At 35.2% G+C, this 24,780-nt stretch overlaps 3 protein-coding genes across 5 annotated transcripts in view; 2 read left to right on the top strand and 1 right to left on the bottom strand.

Moving 5' to 3' along the window:
• The first annotated feature begins 652 nt into the window (after nucleotides 1-652).
• LOC112047234 (cyclic GMP-AMP synthase-like receptor) lies at nucleotides 653-9,432 on the top strand. Of its 2 annotated transcripts, XM_024084271.2 has the most exons (6): nucleotides 653-805; nucleotides 1,147-1,392; nucleotides 2,032-2,223; nucleotides 2,868-3,154; nucleotides 4,255-4,417; nucleotides 5,493-9,432. In XM_024084271.2, the coding sequence occupies exons 2-6, from the start codon at nucleotides 1,219-1,221 to the stop codon at nucleotides 6,198-6,200; spliced, it is 1,524 nt and encodes a 507-aa protein (XP_023940039.2). In that variant the 5' UTR covers nucleotides 653-805; nucleotides 1,147-1,218; the 3' UTR covers nucleotides 6,201-9,432. The 2 variants fall into 2 exon arrangements, with proteins under 2 accessions (XP_023940039.2, XP_023940038.2); XM_024084270.2 differs by having other exon boundaries at nucleotides 701-1,392.
• Nucleotides 9,433-10,462: 1,030 nt separating this feature from the next.
• Nucleotides 10,463-18,625, bottom strand: LOC112047236 (ADP-ribosylation factor-like protein 8). Its single transcript, XM_024084278.2, has 5 exons — nucleotides 18,403-18,625; nucleotides 17,073-17,153; nucleotides 16,249-16,322; nucleotides 15,634-15,795; nucleotides 10,463-15,122 (listed from the first exon to the last, which is right to left on the bottom strand). Exons 1-5 carry the CDS (start codon nucleotides 18,523-18,525, stop codon nucleotides 14,999-15,001), a joined length of 564 nt encoding a protein of 187 aa, XP_023940046.1. The 5' UTR covers nucleotides 18,526-18,625; the 3' UTR covers nucleotides 10,463-14,998.
• Nucleotides 18,626-24,464: 5,839 nt separating this feature from the next.
• Nucleotides 24,465-24,780, top strand: part of LOC112047231 (transcription factor cwo) — a 47,991-nt gene continuing 47,675 nt past the window's right edge. For both annotated transcript variants that reach the window (XM_024084268.2, XM_024084267.2), the window contains exon 1: nucleotides 24,465-24,774. In XM_024084268.2, the coding sequence (XP_023940036.2) occupies nucleotides 24,719-24,774 (56 nt within the window). In that variant the 5' untranslated portion in view covers nucleotides 24,465-24,718. The remainder of the gene's footprint in view (nucleotides 24,775-24,780) is intronic.

Below are 24,780 nucleotides of genomic sequence, written 5' to 3'. Positions count from 1 at the left end.
ATTGATTTTTGATCTTTGCCAGAGAGGTAACGGTTAGCGAGGCAGGTCCTGTTATTAATAGTCGAAGGTTACGAGTACTAGCCTACTCTAAAACGAAAAAGGCTTAGACCTAATGGTCTAAGCGAAAAAGGTTTAATTCGTAAATAGTTTCTATAAAATAATGACCTCTATAAAACGAAGAAGGTTTTATTCGTAAATGGAATCATATTAATCGTATGTGGGTACGAGACTACGAGTAGAGTACATAAGTAAGGCCCTGATTTTTTGATAAAACATTTGAAATTGGAAAGCGTTCTTGTCTGTGGAATGCGTAATTTTTTTTTAATTGGATTTTTATTGAATTGCGAGCTGCGTCTGCAAAAAGAATAGTAAAGAGTATAGTTTAACACGCAGAGTAAACCCATTATAAACTTGGTTTCTATTTAGCGGCTTAAAAATAAAAAGGGTAATGGGTATTTGTAGCCCCACAATCTACTATTTAAAAACGCGTTAGATCTTGATTTATCATCTATGATAGAGGGGTAACTTTTAGCTAGGTAGTTAGGTCCTTTAGTAATTAGTCTCATTAGGCTCAGACGAATTCTGAGTTAACCGGTGTAAACCATAGAGTAGTTTAATACATGGTCTAAACTTTTTTTTTACTTTGTGGTCTGTGGTACTACTTTAAGTATGGGGAAATCCCGTTCCCAAGCCTGTTTGCGATCATTAATAGCAAATATGTTCCTTGAATTGATTATAGTTTAAATAACTTTCTATGTTTGTGATTGTGACTTTTCATATTTCCATTCCCAATCCCAGATTTAAGGTATAAATTAAGATCAGTGATTAGTGTTTACTGTTTGTTGATTTGTTATTTACTTCTATAAATAAATACTCATATTTAATCATTGTATTGTGGTATGCAAAATGCTAATTAAAAAAACACTCCTTACGGCAGTGGAGAGCCGGTTGTTGAGTATTTGAGTAATGAGTTGAGAGTTTGAGACTTGATTGCTGTTTTCCACTTGCAAGTTTGCAGTCGCTTGCACTTTCAGTGAATGGCCATAAACAAATGGTTATTAATATCAGCCGAAAATTGTAAATATATTACTTAAATCTCTGTCAAAAGTTATAGCATTTTAACCATCTTTAACACATTTTCAATAGCCCTTAGCAGCCAACAAAGTAACCCTTCATGAAACATAATACTTAAAAGAACATAAATTAAAAAAAAAAGTCATGTCTGCAAAAAAGAAAAATCTGGATGTTTACCTCGGCGAGATATTCAAGCAGTTCGTAGCGCTCAAAGATGACGACTTCAAAAGGTCTCAGGAGGTGTTCAAAAGTGTGTTTGAACAATTCAAACAGAAGATGGGGGAACAGTGCAACTATTTTGGGACATATGCATCACAGGTCAGAGAGAAATATAGAATATTCTATCTATTATTCTGTTAGTTTCAGTCTTTACTTTAGATGGCCCACAGGGTAAGAAGAGGATAAGGTTTGACACGCAACACCATTTTAATGTACATTTTTAAGAACTAATAACCAATGTTATTTATAATGACTTGAGACCATGACCAATGGTTCTTTAACATGCTCTTGGAGGTACAGGGGTGTAACCAAATTCCCAACTCCTTTATTACTATTTAATAAATACTTGTGTATTTTTTAACAAATCATTAAATTTTAAAATATTGTTGTATTCATTTATGTAGTCTTTTTTGACAGCCTCTGTGATGCAGTGGTATGTCAATTTACAAAACGGAGGTCCTGGGTTTGATCCCGGTTGGGCCAATTGAGGTATTCTTAAATGGTCCTGGTCTGACACCTGGGAAGCAATGGCTATTTACCACCCTACCGGCGAAGATGTACCGCCAAGCAATTTAGCGTTCCAGTATGATGTCATGTAGAAGCTGACAAAAGGGAGGGATGTTGATTTTCATCCTGCTCTTACAAGCCCGCTTCCGTCTTAGATTGCATCATCACTTACCATCAGGTAAGATTGTAGTCAAGGGCTAACATCTAAGAAGTCTTTGTCGTTATCAATAGGTGCTGTACGCAGGCAGTGTGTATGATGGCATCAAGGTCAGCAAGCTGGATGAGTTTGATATGGACATTGTCATCCGCCTGCCCGTCAACTATCAGGATGATGGAGAGAACGGCATCATAATAGAGAATGCAGAGCCTGGCTTTGTTACGCTGAAGATTGTTAAAGCTTTTGACAACTTGGATAAGCAAAAGGTAATAGTTTTAATGGAATTCATAATGCGTGTAGCAGGCATACTACAATGCAACTTCATACCAATAGTACATCTGAGTTATTAAACAACTTGTAAGAAATCTGTAACAGTTCACAATGACAAACAAGTAGATGCCTCACCCAGTGAAGTCCACAAGGTTATTAAATATTGTAGAGACCATACATACAAATTGTTTAAAATGTTAAAATGTTTTTGTAATAAGTCTTCAAGGAAGACATTGCATTTTAGTATCTATGAAAAATGCACACCAGTGACCAAATCTAATGTTAAACAGATAAAATCAGCATCACTTTTCAGTACAACAACAAATAGACTAAAATCTCTGTTACCTTACTTCTGATCAACCTGAGGCATAGGTGCCACGCCTTATGTATCCCTACTGTACCATGCTCAACTAGTACACTGCAATGCTGCTTGGCTGCAGACACAGTGATAATCTATTAAACTATTATAAAAGCCCTATAATGTATACACTTGTAATGTATACACAATATAATACAAAATGACCGCTTTGAATATGCACCATCTCAAGAATCACTGCTTTCTGTATCCAACCCCTAATCCAACAATCAAGTAAAAGTTTCTATTTAGGTATAGGTCTAAGCTTAGTTATATTATTGACAGGAATGGGAGAACCGTCACAGAGTGACTCGAGACTGGAGGGACTCTGACAAGTACTTCCTACAAAACAAGTTCCGTCACTGGCTCCATAGCATTGTACAGAAGACTCTCAACGAGCTCAATGGTCAAGTGACAGTGAATGGAGTGACGTACCTCATGAAGTACAAGATGTCAGGCCCGGCTTATACATTGAACATCCGTAACGCTGATGGGGAGGACCATTTCCTGCTTGACGTGGACCTTGTGCCTGTTATACGGTTTCTCCTGCCACGATGGCCTGAGGGATACAGGTAATTAGCAACAATGTGATGGTTTTTTAAAAATCTAAATCTCCAACTTTCTGACAATGCTTCTGCTCATAGTCTGATGATTAATCACATCAGACAAATACTACAAAAAAATTAAATAGCCTAAATATTTGATTGGAAGTAATATTTGACAGAAGAGTGCAGTGTTGGTAGAACCCACTCTAGCTGGACTGATGACTTCAAGTGGGTTTTGCAGGAAACTGATGGTAGTGGTTTTATTTTATTGTTTACAAGATAGCCCTTGACTACAATCTCACCTGATGGTAGGTGATGATGCAATCTAAGACGGTAGCGGGCTAACTTGTTGTTAGGAGGAGGGTGAAAATCCACACTCTGTTCGGTTTCTACACAACATCGTACCTGAACGCTAAATCACTTGGCTAGGGTGACTAGCCACGGCCAAGCCTTGCACCAGCCAGGTTTGAGACTATAGACTTGTGTTTGGAAAGCAGCGTATATACAGCAGCAGCGGATGTCTATTAGCTGATGATGATGATGACTGGACTAGATAAATAGAGTAAATTGCCCACCTAATATCAAGTGAAAAACTGTTGTCTATTACCTGTAAGTATATGTATATCAACATCTTAGTCATGATGATGTTTTAAGCCTCATATCCCTATAATTTCACATACTTGCTGCAGAAATAAGTGTGGTGTAAGCACATCCCCCCATAATTACGCTACTAGGCAACCAAATTCTGTGGGAATTTGGGGATAAAATATAGGCTATATATATAATATGTTACTCCCTGATACTGTAGCTTTCTATTGGTGAAAGTATTTCTCAAATTGTTTCATTGGCTCAGTTTATACTTATAAAAAAAACAAATCTTGCGTCTTTATAAAGGATCTTCTTGACATACAGACAGACAACAAAGTGATTCTATAAATCTTCAATTTTTCTTTATTAAGTTAGAGACCAATAAAATAAGTCAGACAGCTCTGTTTCACAGTGCATGACAAAACTGGAAATTATATCTAATTTTTATGGTGCTTGCCGCAGGGCTGGATATTAATGTCTTTCAGTCAGTTTTTCATCTATTTATATAGATACGATCAGAATGTTGTTATACTTATCAGAATGATGGAGGGCAGCCAGGTGAAGGAGTGGCTCGCTGTGCCGAAGCCCAACAAGGCGGTTGCTGATGAGTCGCAGAGGAACCGCCTGTGGAGACTGTCCTTCCAGGACTATGAGAGAGATATGATCAAGGGCTGCTCACAACTCAAAAACATCATAAGATTGGTATGTAAATTAATATGTAATCAAATATTTGTATTTTGAGTAAAATTTGAAATGTGTTTGTTTCTGTCTATTCGCGATTATCTCATAAACTCTCAAATGGCTTTCAAGAGGTTTCTACTTCAAAAAATAAGGTTGCTTAGCAGAAAGAAAAGCTCAGTATTTCATGGCTTAACCCAGGACTTGTGACAAACACAGGAACTTGTGATCCGAAGACACAGAAACTGACCACTGGACTAACAAAATAGTTGAGTCTTCAAATATGGATAAGGGATGTATTTCTAGACTAATTAGAAAATTAACTTTTATTGGCTATATTTAACATGAATTTGTTTATCAGGGTTCCAAACCAAAAAAGTAAAGATGATAAGTTGAAAAAAAAACTTTTGCAAAATTCATCTTGTTATATATATATACATCAAATTAAAGGTAAATTAATAAGAGGATTTTAAAAATATTACTTTTGGAATTATAATAAAAAATTCTTGTAAGTTATTTGAACAACTAACCATGCCCTTCTCGGAAACTACTGTAAGTATGTAAAATTTTGAAAAAAATACTGTATTTAGTTTTTTTACTGGAAGATTTTCGGGAAACTTTGAAACTCTAGGATTTTTAAATATGAAGGTCACTTTTGGGGGCAAGATGGGAGATTTAAAAAAAAAACTTTTTAAACATCATGTGACACGTCCAACAAACAAGCATGGTAAGAGGATTGCAAATATATATTTTTTGTAATTTTGAAATTAATAGTTTCCAAGTTATTAAAAAAATAGACCAGTCCAGACACTGTATTATATAATAGGGCATACTCCTTTGTGGTTCTTCCACCATTTTTAGTTAATTGCTTTATATGGATGAATAGTATGTCCTATTTTGAAGACGTACAGGTTTAGGGTCATAATATTTTATTTTAATTATTATTATCAGATATTAATGACAATTATTATTGAGGCAAAAAAGGAAAATTTAATAGAAGTTTAATTTAATAATAACAAATGAAATAATAAACTAATTAAATATTGTATTTCATTTAAAAATAATAAAATTTTATTTAAAACTCTGATTTATCATTTAGGTGAAAAAGCTACGAGACGCGCGTGGAATGAAAGCCATTGCGAGCTACTACATAAAAACACTGTTCCTTTGGAAAGTCCAAAAGACAGAAGACAAAAAGTATTGGCAGAGGAAACTTAGCGTAATCTTCCGCGAGATGGTAGAAGAATTATACAATGCTATCAAAGAGAAGAACATTCCATACTTTTGGAATGAAGACAACAATCTAATACAGGGTGTAAAGGAGACCCTTTTGAACGACTATGCGGAAAAGCTTAAACAGGTCCTAGACAGCATTGATGCCAATGATGTAGAGAAGGTAGCATACGCGTTATTAACTACAGATGAAATAAAAGAATTTAAAGAATCCGAATTTTATAAGAAACAAGAGGCTAATCTTCCAGCAGACAATGTTATTGTTAGATCAATATCTTCTTCTTCTTCCTCTTGTTCAACTAACATCCAAATACCTAACAAAAAACAAGATGACGACAAAGTCTTTGATCTTGTTAAAAGTCTTATATCCAAAGTTGATCGATTGACTACAAGAGTGGAGCAACAAGATGACAAAATAATGAAATTAGAAAAAGAATTGCAGGAGCTTAAAAATGAAACCAATCAAAATTCAACACAGCTAAAAGTGGACATATTGGAAAATAAAAAAGCGGAAGTATTGGAAATAAAAAATACACAAGATACTGAAGTGACAGATTTACTATGTTTTGGATGATAATATAATTATAGCAACACCCATGTTGCATCAAAATGTCTGCATTTAGTCAAAGAGGATTTGCATTGTTTGTGTTGCTTGCTGAAGTTAGGGCTGCCAACAGTACTATAATATATAGTATTGTACTATATTTCGGATCTACGTACTGTTGAAGATATATGTAGTACGCAAAAATACTATATTTTCAACAACTTTATGAGCTTTAAATTTTATGAAAATTATCAACGAATTCGAACTTCTATCTTATTGAATACCACACTTAAATAACGACTAGCGGACGCCCGCGAATTCGTCTGCGTAAATTTCGATGTCAACTTTACTACTACCCCTACCCTACCCTACCCCTACCCTACATTACCCCTAACCTACCACTACCCCAACCCTACCCTACCCCTACCCTACCCTACCCTAAACCCTACCCCCACCCTACCCCTACCCTACCCCAAACCTACCCCTACCTTACCTACACCCTACCCCCAACCTACCCCTACCCCAATCCTACCCCTACCGTCTCCGTACCCTATCCCACCCGTACCCCTATCTCACGCCTATCCTACCCCTATTCTACCACTTCCCTATCCCACCCGTACCTCTACCCTACCACTACCCTACCTCTACCCCTACCGTACCACTACCCTAAACCTACCCTACCCCTACACTACCCCTACGCTTCCCTACCCGTACCCTACCCTACCCTGTAACTTCTCTATCTTACTCCTACCCTTAGCAAAATCGGTCCAGTCCTTCGAGAGTGGTGGTATGACCAAGAGAAATAGAGACTTCTATGCTAATAATATAAAGAGGTAAAGTTCGTGTGGTTGTAGGAGGTAATCTCTGGAACTACTGGACCGATTTGGAAAATTGTTTTACCAATAGAAAGCTACGTTATTTGCGAGTGTCATAGGCTATGTTTGATTCCCATATTCACACGGGAACGGGAACTACGTAAATGAAAGCGCCGGGCGTCATATAGCGGAATTTCTGCGTCTTTTAGAAATTTTGTATTATCTCCGAAACTATTTAAGTAATTAACATACTGTAAAGGGCAAATCTTATCTCCATAATATCCTTGTGATTATTAAATAATTTCTTTTAATAAGGATTAAAGTTTAGTTGTATAAATAATGACGGAAACCTGAGTATATAAAATTAATAATGTTTAAAACACAAAAGGTACTATATCTGCTAATATATAGAAGATAGATATATGGTGTCGCGGACTTTTTTGTAGAACTATTAAAGATACATAAAGTCTCCATACATTAATTTCAATTTTACACAATAGTTAAGGCAGCGCATGCGAATAAGTCTGTTTAAGAGGATTTTCAGTCCGACCTCTATGACAAAAACTGTGATAACTCGGCTAATATATATGATACCAATATAAATAACTTGAAAAAGCATAAAATATCTTTTATTTACATAACACCAAAAATATTGAAAAATACAATAAGTGTAAATAAATATATTTATTTGGCTTATTTCCTAAAATACGATATTTTCTTTAAACACTGAATTTATTTTTTATGGCTAAATCTGAAAAATTCTATATTTTTGTCAAGAAATGTCAATATCAATATGGAAATCTTGATATGTATATTTTTTGATATAATATGATTATAAACAATTATACAACATAGAAACCACCACAAGTGTTAATAAAACGCACTAACTTCCATATTTGCAACAATTTTATATTCTATTTTCAGGGATCACAATTTTTTTATATATATTGTACTTAATGTTAAGAACTTGTTAAGAATAATTGATTTTTATTATTAGACAAGATGATAGACCTCTTATAATAAAAGGATGCACAATCATGTAGAAAATTTCAATTAAAAACTGGACAGTTAGAAAGAAAATTATACCTAAAGGCCTTTAAATATAGTCCAATATTCAATAAAATCCCAATTTCAGAGCAAATTCAACCTTATACATTGAGTTGAAGGTTAAATTTGCAAATGCGACTACTTGAATTGAGTGCCAAGAAGTTGTGTTTGGCACTCATTGAATGTAAACGTTTTTTGGTCGCTGATTGTGCATCCACTTTTTAATAGGAGGTTGATGAGTTAAGGTTAAGAATGATTGATTTTTATTATTAGACAAGATGCTGTTTTAACATCATCACATGGATATGATAATTAGTATTTTCTATTTAGATGGAGATGTTTTAAATAATTAATTATACTCAGAGACACAAGTATCCGCCCACTTAAATATGACGCGAGTATATTAAAGTGGGCGGATAATTGTGCCTCTGAGTATATATTGTTAGGTATATTATGACTCACAATCAATGATGATATTGTTGTAATTTTTAAGGAGACAAAGATAAAAGAATGGTGTACATTTTGGGTGATAGAAAAATAACTTGAGACTGTTTACAAAATATTTAATTAAAATTTATACAAAAAATTTGCGCCTTAGTATAATAATTAATATCATCACATGGATATTCTATTTGAATGGAGATCCTTTAAATAATTAATTTGTGATATCAATGACAATGAAATGACGATATCACTGTAATTTTTAAGGAGACAGGAACCCACATAAAAGAATGGGTTACATTTTGGGTGATAAAAAAAAACTTGAGACTGGTTAGAAAATATTAAATAAAAATTTACGCCATCTAATGTTTGTTTACCCACGGGCAATGTATAGACCCCGGCAAGTAAGTTGAACCAAAATAATAGTTATCTGTGCAGTGACAATCATAAACAAAAGTGATTAGACGCATGCTACATTTCGACGGCCTCCGTGGCACAGTGGTGTGCGCGGTGGATTTACAAGACGGAGGTCCTGGGCTCGATCCCCAGCTAGGCCTATTGAGGTTTTCTTAATTGACCCAGGTCTGACTGGTGCAGAGAGGCCCTGGCTAGTTACCACCCTACCGAAAAAGACGTACCGCCAAGCGATTTAGCGTTCCGGTACGATGTCGTGTAGAAACCGAAAGGGGTGTGGATTTTCATCCTCCTCCTAACAAGTTAGTTTTAATAATTTAAAATATTATATTTTAATGAAGTACCAATTGGAATATTTGTAAATATCCATTAATACGTTTAGTACAAACTTTGCTAGAATTAGGTGTTTATGAATATTTCGAATGGTATTTTCCATAAATAAGTAATGATTATATAAATTGTGTAAAAAACAATTATTATCTGATTTGAATTTTTTAATGAATATATTTTCAATAATTAATTGATTACAGATTTTTATTTCGCTACTGTGTCGTTTTCTTTAAACATTTTGGCGGACTATTTAGGTATTTATTATAAACAGCCTTTAAAATAGCTCTGAATAAATATTAACTAGGAACAGCAAAGCGGAGTCTCCTTTAGTGCGCTATATGTCAGTAGGTCAAAGAAATAGAGGAGCAAGTAGGCTAGTTAACATTTCAAAATAATTCTGTACAATATTAAAGGACCGAAATTTCAATATGAAACTTGCTACGCGGAGGCAATCTTTATGACGTTTACGAACATCGTGCGTTATGCACTCACCATCCAATAAGTCGACGTGCCTGCAGCGCTAACGGCAGGAGCACCTGTGTTGTCCTGTCCTGTCGTTGTGAGAGGGTATAGGCCAATAGTCCACGCTGGCCCAATGCGGATTGGCAGACTTTACACTCGCATATAATTAAGAAAATTCTCTGATATGCAGGTTTCCTTACGATGTTTTTTCTTCACCGTTTGAGACATCGTGATATTTAATTTCTTAAAATGCACACAAGTGAAAAATTGAGAGGTGCATGCCCCGGACTGGAATCAGAGGCAGAGGCATATGCTATCACTGGGCTATCGCAGATCATTTCGGAGACGTCAACATAGCATCCGACAGCCGACTATACCTTCGAAAACCACCACAGACGACTCCATAATTGGCTACCATACTAACTTATGGTCGGAGAATAGGCTGACAAAGTTTCAGCTATCATAAAAAGAGGTACCTCAGGCTAAGCAGGGCCTGTGGCCATATGACAGTCGATTCTCTTTCTACAAAACACTAACGCTTCGAAAATTAAAAGATATAATGGAATGACATTCACTATCGACAGTTCACGTGATTAAGTTGGCGATCAGATCTGTCATTCCCGTACATTTTGTTAGTTTTCGAAGCGTTAGCGTTTGTAGAAAGAGAATCGACGTGCCACGTGGCTACAAGCCCAGGCTCGTCATCCACATTAAAAAAAATAAACATGAATTTTGCTGTACATAACTAATTTTAGTAGAAGGAAATCAAATAAAAACACTGTCTGTTGAACATAATTTAATAATATTTTCTTTCAACCGTAGTCAGCAGTGCACTGATTTGTGTCATCATACAAAAAGAACAACTATATTACAGCCGAAAACTAACATATTAAATAAATCTATAACCTTAAGAAATTAAGACACTTTCAATAATGAAACAAAGTGATCGCCTACAGATTAAACAAGTAGTCTTTCCTGTAAACTATATGGTCTGGGAATCAAACCCAGGAAAAGTAAAAAGGATTTCGAAATCCGAAAAGCAGAAGCGTGAAGCGTATAGGTTCACTTCAATCTGCCATTCGAAATCAGTGTTATTTTTAAAAAACAAATTTTTTTTCTTTTCTAATTTGGTTGTATAGTCAACCTATTCCGGGAATTCCGTTTGGGTGTAATGGTAATAACTAATATGGGTTATAATTATAATTCAGTTGTATCTAATTGAAATTTCCGAAAAAAACTATGAGTTCCGTGTGTAAAAGTGTGTGTTTTGGCACACATAGTTTTACACACAGACGATTTAACTGAACAGTTTGACTGTACGATTAAATATTAATAAATATTCCTTTGAAATTTTACACACATTGTCTGACAACTGTCTACTGTGAATCGCTTGTTTGACAGTAGACAGTATATTGTCTCTATGATAAGACCTGAACTATTGCAGCTCATTTGGTAGACATCATAAAGATTGCACCCAACTATACAAATTACCACTACATCCAGAGCCAAACATACTATAATTAAAACAAAAATAGTGCTGTAAAAAGACATTTTTTTTTCACCTGTCAATTTAGTGTAGTTTAGGGATTTGTGTAAAACTAAATTGACATTTCAAATGTGCGAGCGTTTTAAAACGAACCAAACGTCGTGCAAGTGAAGCATTACTTTAATTAATAATAATATTTTTTAAAACTAATGACTGACGATTTTGTCCTGTGAGTCTAATACAGCCAATAAACAAAACACAATATATATATATATTAATTACATTTTAATTATATACAGCTATTATCGAGAAAAATATTATTATTATTAGTCTCACACTATATGTATATAATAATATATTTTTAACTTATTATTTAGCTAACAATATGAGATAAGTATATTTATAATGCTAGTATTAAGAATCTAAACACTCTAACCCATAGTACATACAGATTGGGCTATTGGCCAACTGTACAAAACGTTGCAGATCTATTTTGACATTTTGTTCATCACATTTATGCAATGAAATATTAATTTAAAAACAAATATATAATTATAACTATTGCTCTACTAGGGGAAATGCATAATTGTCATTGAGCTCGGTCATTCATTGTAAAAACTACTCAGTTAGCGAATAGCCCAGCCGATCCTCAATATTGGAACTGGTAGATAAAAAATATCTGATATATTTCCCATCGACAGCTACATATAAAAACAATATTTAAGAATCAAAATCAATTACTGAAATTAAATAACATCTGATAAAAAGAATGTGTAAACAACAATTAGACATTTAACACATTTTACCTGTTAAGGAATATATCAATTATAAATTGCAAAATGTAGCTGGCCCAGAATTTTTTGATATAATCATTTCTACCAGTCCCCAAATTGTCATATCATTTTATTATGTGGCAATACCCTAAATTCATACTCCGATAATATAAATTAAAAAAGCGCTCGACAAACTTGGCACCAATATATTAATAGACCGCCATTTTGTATGTAAACAGAATATTACCACACTACACAGAGAGTGTCCGACTCAAGCTAGTTATTATACCTAAATGAATTTAAATAACTTCCCATTGAATTACAATTTAAACTCAACTTTACTTATTGTCTTAAAAAGTGTTAAATGTAAAGTTATTGATAAATCTGTCATTCTAAATTGCACTAAATTGACAGGTGTCAAAACAAGTGTTACAATATTCAATAATGTTCTTGTTGGAAAAGAATGACAGTATTCAGACACTGTCAATTTATTTTTGTTTAGTATTTGTGCAAAACTATGATAAGATCATGAACCCTGATAAATTTTAAAGTGGACATAAAATTTAGCGTTTAAAGGTCAATTATTTGGTTTGTTACTTACTTAAAATTTTTCTTCGGGATAAGGCAAAGTTTTTATTACAATTTGTGCCAAAAAGTACTTACTGTAATGTATAATGTAATTGAGCTCAAAATTTACTATTTAGCACGAGATACAATGAAAAATAGTTCCGTGAATACGCTTGAATACATAAAAATATGTACCTATTTATTTGGCTTTTAAAATGTTTTATGACATCTCAACAACTACTGGTTGTGTTTGAAGTGTAATTCAATGTGAAAAACATCGCCAAAATAAAAGCTTAGGAATAGAACTTTACATTGTTATTAAGTCAAGAGCCCAAAATTTAATATATTTTGTCAAGTCTTCAATACATTCGTTGTTGGGCTCTTAGATTACAAATATTTAGATAAGTTCTATTACTGAAAGAGGTTTTGGCGATTGTCGCATTGAGAGAAAAAGTTTCTATTAATTCACACTTTTATAAGGCGAAGCACAAATGCGATTTTTCGAAGGTACCTACTTCAAAAAATCGCGGTATGTATTAGTCTACCCATCTATCAAACAGACTATTTCTTTTTTCTAATAATAATTAATTAATTATTTATATTTAAAGGAATCTCAAACGGGGAATGCAAAAACTATTCCTATATTTATATTATCTTATTTGATGTATGTAATTCCAAAACAAAAGATTTAACCAATTCAACATTAATTAAAGTGCGTTGTTAATTGTTATACACTTTAGGCCCAATGTGTTGAAGGCAAGATTAACCATAAGCATGCTTACAGATACATTAAAAGGATTGTTGTAATGTTGTAAACTGCACTATTTTTACACCTGTCAAATTAGTGTACGTACATTAACGCATGTGTTAATATGTAATGTGTGTGTATAGCTTGGTAACTTCGTTCGTAACATTCCCATGGTCCTTTGGAGGTCCACCTCACTTCCCCGCGATTTCACACCCGCGCAGTCTTTCCCCCCGTCGCCCGCATATCATGGAAGTGTCATCAACGAATTTGCCAGACTATAGTGACTTTTGTAAGCACGCTAAGGTATTTCCCTGTGGCTCAACAATTTTCTATGTAAAATGTCATTTACTTTACTCGTATTTAGGGCCCTCGCTGTATCTATATGTGTTTACGCGCCGAGTATGGAACCCTTCATGAATTACGCAAGATGAATTTGTTACTATGGACACCCTTTTAAAGATTACTTTACTTTGACTTTTCAATTTCAGGAATAAAAAACTAGATTTGAGTATTTTTATATCACGACTGACTGCCGAATTAACACGAAAAGTTAACAAGTATAAACTCTTGTAGAGCTGTATAACAGTCATTATAGAGCTAAAAGAGCTAAAGTCTTATTGTCAACTTGTCGTTCTAATTAGGTAATGCACTTGTTATGCACAGCCCGATTGAATCATTGTGAATGAATTAACGCGGCTTTGGATATCCACTGTTCACTAAATTGACAGATTTGACCTTTTCTGTCAATTTAGTGCAAAGCAAAAAGCATACACACTAACTGGAGATTGCAATACTAATAGAAAATTAAAGCCGAAAAAATGTCTTTGAATGATGTCCCTTTATGTCCTGTTCTTTTGTATAATTACTTAATGAAAATCAATTAGAGAAAAGAAAATAGATTCAGATTTTTAACCGACTTCAAAAAGGAGGAGGTTCTCAATTCGGTCGGTATTTTTTTTTTTAACCGATTTCAAAAATTCTTTGTTGTTTGAAACGGTATAGTCCCCATTTGGTCCCATTGCCATCATGTCAAGATCTGATGATGGAATCATTAGCACCGCCTTCATACTGATCAGCAGGTAGAACATATGATAATGTTATTTTTCGCTTTTTAGTTTAGTGGGTACGTTTTTAGGTTTTGAAGTCGGTTGTATTTTTTTATTAAAATTTTTATATTGGAACGATCTAAACACAAATCTGCGCCAAATAAATAATGTACTATGAATAGATTTGTATTAAAATACCCAGTCTAGTGTAAAACATAGGTACAGAAAAAAGAAAGGTCTACAAAAGTTTTGTCTATCTTTTTCTTACATCATTCAAGGTCATTTTTCGTCTTCAATTTTCTGTTTGTATTGTAAACTCCACTAGTATTATAAGCTTTTTAACTTTTGCGTTTATTCAGTGGCGTGTACAATTATCTATTTGTAATACAAAACCTTCCCCACATAACCCACTGATCTGTATACTAACTGGATAGCTAATGATTACTGAAAAAGTTTGAAAATTTTCAAGTCAGTCAGTGCCACTAGTTACAGCAGAAGTTTATATTATTTATTAGTAATTATCAAAGGCGGCCGCGCATGCGTTGAAAGCTATCCAGTCACTATAAAGATCAATGCTAAAACCTCTTCACGTAACAAATGAATGGCCCCTAACAAAATAGCTGTTTATGGTAGTGTGCTGTAGACTGCGCCTCTGTGTGTGTACCGCCTCATGTACGTACATTTGTGTGAGCGTGTGAGTTAACGCGCACTACCAGACTTACTGTGCGAGATGAGCCATTGGAGAGTTATGTCGATGTTGTCCTTCTCTTTGCACGAGATCGAGTAACAGCAAATCTCGCGGTCCTGGATAGCTGAGAGATTCCTGGAGGAAGAGATAATAAAACGATCTTATAAACAGGACTTTGAATATACCGAAATCAATATCAATATTGATATCAAGCAAACGAGCAATGAACACAATTTAATACTGCCTCACTACATGCAGTGTCCCAACTCAAGTTATTTATTATTATACCTAAGTGAATTTAAATAAGTACCCATTGTTGTTTTCTAAAGTGTTATATGTAAAGATACTGCTAAATCTGTCATTCTAAATTGCACGAAATTGACAGGTGTCAAACAAGTGTTACAATTTCCACAATGTTCTTGTTGGAAAAGAACAACAGTATTCAGACACTGTCAATTTATTTTTGTTTAGAATTTGTGCAAATCATGGATTGGATTGAACATTGGACAGTTGTGTTGATGTTGTCGTTCTCTTTGCACGGGATCTAGTAACTTGTTGCCTAACACCAGCACCGGGATGCCTGTGAGCTGCTGCTTGTCCAACAGGCTGTGCAGCTCGTCCCTTGCCGCCTCTATCTGTTACTTACATGCGCTCAATGAGCCCGTGCTCGTCCAGAGCGTGCGGCAGGTCGCGCTTGTTGCCCAACACCAGCACCGGGATGCCTGTAAGCTGCTGCTTGTCCAACAGGCTGTGCAGCTCATTCCTTGAAGCCTCTATCTTGTCAGGGTCAGCTGCGTCGACCATGTATCTGCAAACAGAATTTAGTTGTCCAACAGATACATTGAGTGTATGATTGATCATCATTATCACTAAGCTAATGGGCCTCTGCTGGACATAGGCCTCATGCATGGACTTCCAAACAACAGTTTTAAGCCGCCAGCATCCAGTGGCTACCTGCAACCTGCTTGATATCCTCGGTCCACCTAGTGAGGGATCTACCACTGCACTTTCAGGTGTGGGGTCACCATTCCAGCACCATGAGACCCCATCACTCTTGAAACTAGATTTTCCTTCACCGTTTGAGACACATGATATTTAATTTCTTAAAATGCACACAACTGAAAAGTTAGACATGCATGCTCCAGACTGGATTTTAACGCACACCAACCCCTCCGGAATCTGAGGCAGAGGCCATATCCACTGGGTCAAAATTATATACTAATTTTTTTTATTGAATAAATAGTTGAAATATTCAACTTACACAATAGCGTTGACGCCTCTACAATACCGTTCCCACATGGAACGGAACCTGGGCTGGCCACCAATGTCCCAAACCTAAAAACCATACAACTCTCTTAGTAAGGTTATATAAAACTTAGATTTTGAATAATAAATTCTGCAGTCAAATTTGTATTTACGACAGATGTCTAAACTTATATGAGAGAAGAGGGGAATTTAGACACCACAATGATCCAAAGTGCCTTGATTTTCTTAGTGATAATGTTCATGATGATGAATGGCACCAATGGCTTAACATTGACGGCCTCGGCTTACATGTCGGAGGTCCTGGATTCGATCCCTGGGTCTTAATTGATCCAAGTCTGGCTGATGGGAGTGACAGTTTGTTTCACCATTAAAAGTTTGCCGCAATTCATGATAATGGTATATATTATTAATGTCATACAGGGGACTGTCACCGTACCCATGCTATCGGAAAATCATCATCAATTAGGATGACCAAAAAAGTAGTTAAATGTAAAAATATAACAAACAAGCTTCATCATCATCATTATCAAGCAATGGATGACCTCAGCTGGACATAAAACTTCTTGTATGGTGTTTTCAATCACCAGGCTTGAGCTGCCAACTGGGGTTGACCATTCCACCATTCCAGCACCTTGGGACCCTAACATTCAACTGCTCTTGGGAATTTGTGCCCTTCTGATTTTTCACATTTTTAGGTGTTTTTACATATTAGTGAATGTCAATAGATTACAGCTCGATATGGGCTATGTGTCTGATTTGAGCATCAAAGCATAACTCACCACAGGGTTACATTCACTATTATAATATCAGTTTACTCACTTTAATAGTGACATTGCCTTTGGTAATTTTGCGCATGTTGAATCCTACAGTCGGGATCATGTCTTCACTGAACTGTCCAGACTGAAAATATAATTGACACCATTTGAATTTAATAAAATTTTCAAGCTGTCTTACAGACAAAACATTGATTAATAAACAAAACATACTGCCTGCATGTGCATATACAAACTGCAAGTGAAGTTAAGCTTTTCTAGCGCGCCCAACGTCATATTCAAAATTCAGCTTTCTTGGTTCATTTGCATTTCCAAATTTATAATATAATCTGGACTAAAAGAAGTTCTTTTAAATTTTACTGTTTCTTTTGTACAAAAAAATTACCTAATGATTATGATTGAGTTTCAGTTTTATCCGAAACTGAGACAGTTTCTGCAGTGCAATGGTGATTTCTGTGATGCAAAGGCTACTTAGCACTTTTGTGTGGGAAGTGGTCAGGGGCCAAAATTACGCGTCTCATTTATATATAATATTATATATTATATATAATTATTTATATATAATAGAGTGAGTGTGACAATAGCTCGACAACAGGATAGATAGACCTCTCAAAGTCCAGCCCCTTCAAGCTATTGAGGCTTTAATTTATTATTAAAAGTGAAAATGTGCAGAAAGTAGTTTGGAATCAATAAACTAGATAATTGTCCTACAGATTACCAAAAACATGATAATAATGTCTGCTTATAAGCATAGTGGTCTTATCAATTGTTTGGTTTTATCAACCTCCTATTACTTAGTGACAAATTATATTTTTGTTTATATTAGGAAAGGGGAATTGCTAAAGCTAAAAGTATGTATAAAATGGGGTTAAATCATATTTTATTAAAATTCTATGCAATGGCTAAATAAATAGCACCAGTTTTTACATTACTTTCAGTAATGTTCAATATTGAGTATAAAGTTAATATGTAGTACATGAAATTCATACCACTTGTTATCTATCCATATTGTTAGCATTAAATTATCAAATAGCGACCTATCAATTTTTGTTTTTCATACTATTAACTCTAGCTACATAAAAATCAATAATATTCTGATAAGAATTTTGAATTTAAATTAATCACAGCAAGTAGTTAGTTTTTCATTGAAATATATTTAATAACAATAGACGTAAACAAAAGGCTTACGCTTCATAGATAACTGAGTCATGAAAAAATTACGACAAAAAATTCATCACACAAAGTCAATTTTAGGTGCTTTTACATAATAGTGAAAGTCGATACGGTGATTTGAGGCAAATATTGTCAACAAATTGAACTAACAGTAAACAATAGTGGTTATTTCTAAATGTTTTCACTATAAGTTTAATACATACGGCTATGACGTTAACGAAAGTTGTTTTTCCCGAATATTGTAGTCCAACCAATGTTAACTCCATTTCTTCCTTCCAGAATAAGCTTTTAATCCAATCTAGGATCCGATTGATCAAAGCTAACATTTTAATTTCGTTAATAAATATTTGTTTCAGAGGAAAGTCAAATTAAAATACGCCTTTCGGAAAAATCGCTGCTGCTAACAATTTGACAGTCACTGATTGCGTTTAGTAACCAATTTTTGTTTTCTATCTTGTCTATATTAAAATGTGCTTTATTTGTGCGTTTGATAAATAGACAATACATTTTAATCATCATTATTACTATTGTAATTTTTTCCAACAAAATATAAGTGAATCATCGATTGTTATTTCTAAACGCAACCACCATCTAGGATAGTGAATCTGTGACAGGCATAGATAAAAGATTATAACCATAGATAATAAAAGACTGTCATTTATTATTAGATTATTGCCAGCAAACTGATTGTTACCATTAATCAGGAAAAAAATAGGGTAATATGAAGTCCTGAGTGAATGTGATGTCGCGGAAGTAATTGTGTTAATTGGAAATTCTGTCTTTTTTCTAATAAGATTCGATTGAAAACGTATCTGATTTTGTATGTATAAATGCCACTTTGAAGTGGTAGTAACCCACATTTCAAAACAAAAAAGAAAACCTTATTTTTTCAAAACCATAAAACCTAGTTTCTAGTGATTCTGACATCAATTTTTATTTTATTAGATTATCAACAACAATATGAACAAGGCTTCCGATTAAACTTTAACTTATTCACAATCTAATTTCAATTTAAAAATTGAAAAGCTTGTATTGAGAGCTTGGTCAAGGGTAATCGTAAGTGTTTAAGTAGCAACAGTATTAGTTCGTCACGAAGTTTTCAACAGCTGTCAACCAATTACAAATTTGGCGCGGAATTTAAATGCAATTCAATGCAATGAAGTGGCAATGAATTCGTCCTATCCACCAGCTTATAGCCCGACTATGTAGTATGTTATCCATGTATAATATGATAATCATATTAGTTTCGGTTTAGGATTACGAGATCCTGGGTTCCAATCCTGGGTAGGTGTTAGAGATACTGAGATTTTGGGAAGGTGGTGGTTTTATACTTACACCTCCGTGTCTCAGAGAGCACGTTATGTTGTCGGTCCCGGATCCCGGTCATTAGGATCATCATTCATCCTATCATTAATATCTGATAGTTAATGAATCTACCTATATGTATATCAATAAGAAAGTCGTGTTAGTTACACTATTTGATTTTCATATCCCCTCTCCTACGAAGAGGACCGGGCCTGTAGTGGGCTATTAGAATAATGATGACGAGATCTTAATCTTTCTACTATATACACACTTCCGAAAGTAAAGATAACTAATGTTACGTCTTGGTGACGTAACACATCGGGGAAGGAGAGGTTGCAAGGACGTCGTACACTCACTCACTCACGTCATCACGTGTAGATCGACTCGACACGTGTAGGACAGTGTGAGGCTCAGACCAATTAACATATTAAAAGTGACAAATTTACATAATTATATCAAAAATATATATGCAGGGCAGGGTCAATATTTTTAGTTGTTTGAAATACGGTTGGCATTATTCAGTAATAGCTGACGCTGCGCGGTTTCACCCGCGTTGTTCCCGTTACCGTAGGAATATGGGAATAATATATAGCCTATACCCTTCCTCAATAAGTGGACTATCTAACACTGATAATATTAGTACCTATTATATTATTATATACATCGATAGTAGATCGTTAGATGGGCCTTAAAGCGTCGCGGAATTGTCATTGTTTTCGCACATTGATTACGTCATTACTCGTAACACATTTCTCTTTATTTATGTTGTGGTTTATGTTTTTACACTTCCAATATGAACACGAAGGCATAATTGAGGGATTAAAACAAGAAAAGACAGTAAATATTTACGTCGTCCACGTAAGTCCGTCCACGTCCACTCACAGCATGCGCTTGTTACGTACTAACATTAAGATGTGCGTGCACGTCTTTGGGTAATGATAAAAAATTGTGCGTTCTTTAATATGGAGGGCCCATCTAACGATTTATATCGATGATTATGTAGATAATTTATTTATTACACAATCATTCAAAACCGAATAGAAGTAATTTCAGGCTGGAATTAGGTGATGTTGACAAAACGCAGCTCACACATGGAGCGCAATGTGCGACGCTAGGGTTACTAGCGTACCAATTTAGAGACACGCATGCCTGTACGGTGGACTACTCTGTAACGATCATTTGTATAACTCGCAAGTGCGAGTTTCAAATTCATCTCCACCTCTCTCTGTCTAACACGATACTATAGACAGAGAAAGAATGAGGTGAATTCGAAAAAACATCGTTACAGAATAGCTCCTGCATGTGTGGCGTGCACTTCGTTAGGAAACAAACGTAATCTTTTCACGGTTAAGCCTCTGAACATAATTATATGGATGAAAATTGGTACAGATATACTAGTAAATTGGCCCTTGGAGTTGGAGCCTTCTTGGACCAGACTACTTTTTATTCCGGAAAAATCCATAAATAGTTCCCCAGAGTATATTTGTAAAAAAATGATGAGCTCGAGTCTCCTTTTACAATGAGAGGGGTTAGGCCAATAGTCCACCACGCTGGCCCAATGCGGCTTAGCAGACTTCACACACGCAGAGAATTGAGAAAATTCTCTGGTATGCAGGTTTCTTCACGATGTTTTTCTTTCACCGTTTGAGACGTGATATCTAATTTTTTGTATAGGACGTCCTCTAGTATTCTTTAAAAAAAATACCTCTGTACAGTGATTACGGGAAACGAGGTTCCCGATTTTTACGTCACCCGCACGTCATACAACTTCGGTCACGAGGCCTGACGACGTCAGACCTTCGCTTTTGCAAAGCTTCCTACTGCGCTCGCCCTAACTCTATTACGCACGCAGTCTGAATTAAGAAAAAAAACGTGTGCGTCGGACACTCGACAGAACTGCTAACTTACAGTTCATTTCATGTAGGATGGTGAGGATGACAGTTCGTTTCACTCTTGAAAGTTTGCCGCGATTTACGATAATAGTACGTATTATGAACGTCATACCTTAGGCGATTATCATCGTATCCGTGCTATCTGAAGAATTTTAAAACTACTGCCGTATGCGTGAGAGAAAGGGAAGCCAGATAGAGTGGAGCCGTAACGCACTACGTAACGAAGCGGTTTACCATCCCATAAGTATCACTTTAAAAACAGACTATTGCGATTTGGACTCATCACTCACCCGTTGAGAACTCAGTACAATTAATTCTTCTCAGAGTCATCAGACCTTTATGGCAACCTTTTGCTAGAGAGCCTAGTGTGAATCCAGTAAAACCTTCGAGAAACTGTGTTTTTCGATACATTATTAGTGGACTGGATACATTATTACTCATATTAACGCTAAGAAAATGTTACTAAAAAAAACGCTTAATACTTGGTCGGTTGAAGTTCTAAATTTAAACTCTTGAAAACTGTTACCCTACAAAGCAATCACAGTCCAAACTTCGCGGTCCTTAATTGGCTACCGAGCATTGGCTGACAAACAGTCTTCTTAAAATGAGGTATGCTACACAGGCTTTTAGTCTATGAGCTGTTCGATTTAATACAACGAAGAGTCACAGGCGTCCGTTAGTATTCTTTAAAAAAAAAATAACCTCTGCACAGTGATTACGGGAAACGAGATTCCCGGTTTTACGGCACCCGTACGTCATACTAACCACGGTCACGAGGCCTGAGGACGTCAGACCTCCCCTTTTGCAAACCTTCCTTTTGCGCTCGCCCTAACTCCATTACGCACGCAGTCTGCGTTTATTTTAATTAGGAAAAATAACGTGTGCGTAAGAGTTTAAATTTAGGACCTGTTGCCATTGCCGTATGTGTGAGAGGTAGGGAAACCAGACGATGGCGTCGTAACGCGTTACGTTACGAAGTGGTTTAGCCTACCATAAAAAGTTATCACTTCAAGACCGAACTATTGTGAATCGGACTCGCCCGTCGAGAGTTTCGTACAATTCTTCGTCGTAACTCAAAAACAATACATCACAACATATACAATGCATTTATCGACACACATCACCCGAAGAAACTATTGAACAAACCCGAAACCTGCTTCTCAGTTGGTCTAATGGTTAGCTTATGTGTCCTATGATAGTTAATCCTGGTTTACATCTTATAGTATCAGCGCTGTACTTGGTCAATATTATAGTTAGAGGGTAGAACTGTATTAGTAAGTCAAGCGGTCGTTCCGGTAATGATCGATAGTGTTACATTGTGTATCTGCCAACCTGCTCTGAGGCTACGGCTTCTCCGTTATCAAAAGTGGAATTTAGGCGTATCCCCGTCATATACTATATGTACTATAATAATGTCAAATATCCAATAGGGATGATGACAGTTTTTTAAATTGTATATAAATTAACGGTATACTAATAGCAAAGCAATTTAGTAAAAGTAACAGGTTATTTGCGATCATTACTTTCGGAGCTACAGGTATTTAAAGAGCCGCGAATCCCTGAAAAACGCTCCATACAAAATGGCACGATTTAGTGACGTCGTTGGCTCGCTGATCGTTAGGTTTGTATGGGCGTTCAAACAAAATTACTATTATCTTTGTGCGTTTATGTTTATAGTTCATTTATTGAAAAATGTCACATTTACGCTAAGGAAGCTAAAACTGTATAAATTTTCATCTAATTACGATAAAAAAATAGATTTTGAAATTTTATAATCTTATTTATTTTGCAAATATCCAGTAAATATTTGCTTTTTATGTATAAATTAGTTAACATTGACCTTATTTACCCGAATGTATCATTTAAATCAATATATTCATCATCCCCATTGTTTTAAAAACTGTTAATCGCCAGCCCTGCGTGCGTGCACATTCCTACACCCGTGCCATATTTTGACGGCGCAATCACATGACCTAGCCGGCCGGCCCGAGCTCGACGAACGATCAGAAACAAAGAGTATAATAAGTATATGGGAAAAGAGAGCCCTCTTGCAGATTTTCGGTGGATTAAATTGAAGCGCCAACTGCGGTTTGGAGTAAACTTATAGGTACTACTAAAACAGCCGCAATTTTATTTAAATGGAGATTTTTAATCGAGGTTTAATAAAACGCAAAAAATATTAAAAAAAACGAATTGAGAAAAACAAATAAAAAAAAACAAAAAAAAAAAATTGTGATGTAATTCAATTTCCACCCGGGCTCGAACCCATGACTAATCCTAATTATACGTACCTTTGCTATTATACTCCGTTTGACCATGTACACCACTGGACCAGATGACAGTTCATGGCCACGTTGAAATTAATATACGCTTACTTTCTTCATCTAATAATTTACAATCGCAACCAACACAATTTAATTCATGATCATACTGTAAAAACTGTTTATGTGATATTCACGGGAAATCGGACAAAACTGAGCAGTCAAAACATTTTTATTTAAAAAAATAATTGCAGAATAAATATAGAAAAGTATATGAAGTCGTAACCAATTTGCAGACATTATTTGCTATCAAACGCTTTAAGGACTGGAAAATGGCTTGAAAGAAAAACGCCACTGCTCCATGTTTTGCCTCCACATACTATAAATATTTTGTTCCCGGACATAATATAAAGATTATTACTTCATATCATCTTAACCATTTATATTGTTGCGTAGTTGCCATTTGTTACTTAAAAACTAACCAAACACTCTATGTTAACTTATGCGTCACATATTTTAGTAAATGAAGAAGTTTGATTTGCAAAACGATTTAAATATATATTTCATGTAGTGGTCTATGAGATTATTACATAGTTACTATTTTTTTCATTGTCGTTAAAATTATTAAGTATTACGAAATGGTTGCAAATATTGATACTGGGCACACTAAGATGAGCGATGGAATTGCTGCCATCTGTTGAGATATTTTTACCAACTTAGTCGAAAAGTTGTTTCACTACTAGATCTAGATGGCCTGTAAGTCAACAAATTGCTAAGAATGTATGGAACTGTCCCCCCCCTGATCAGAAACATCGCGAACGTCTCATAGAGTCGACGTCGTTGTTCCTCGCGTACAAACAAACAAACCACGAAATATCTTATACAAATCGTGATAATTATGATAATCATCGAATTAAACTCTACAGTGTTTCGTTTTGTGTGAAGGATACCAGTTAAGTGCCCGTACGGGAACCATGTGACAGAATTATCAACGTTTAATTTCATTTGTGATAGTGACAAGTGTGTACATTCTTTCTTTTGCTTGTGAATCAACTTTGAATATGATGGAAACTCGTAACTATTGGGAGGAAAATGTCCATCCCGTTAAATATGACAAGTAAGT

This window comes from Bicyclus anynana, chromosome 7 (genome assembly GCF_947172395.1).
Source record: "Bicyclus anynana chromosome 7, ilBicAnyn1.1, whole genome shotgun sequence".
Taxonomy (NCBI): Eukaryota; Metazoa; Arthropoda; class Insecta; order Lepidoptera; family Nymphalidae; genus Bicyclus; species Bicyclus anynana.
The sequence above is the reverse complement of the archived record's forward strand: the minus strand, read 5'-3'. Positions and strand labels throughout refer to the sequence as shown.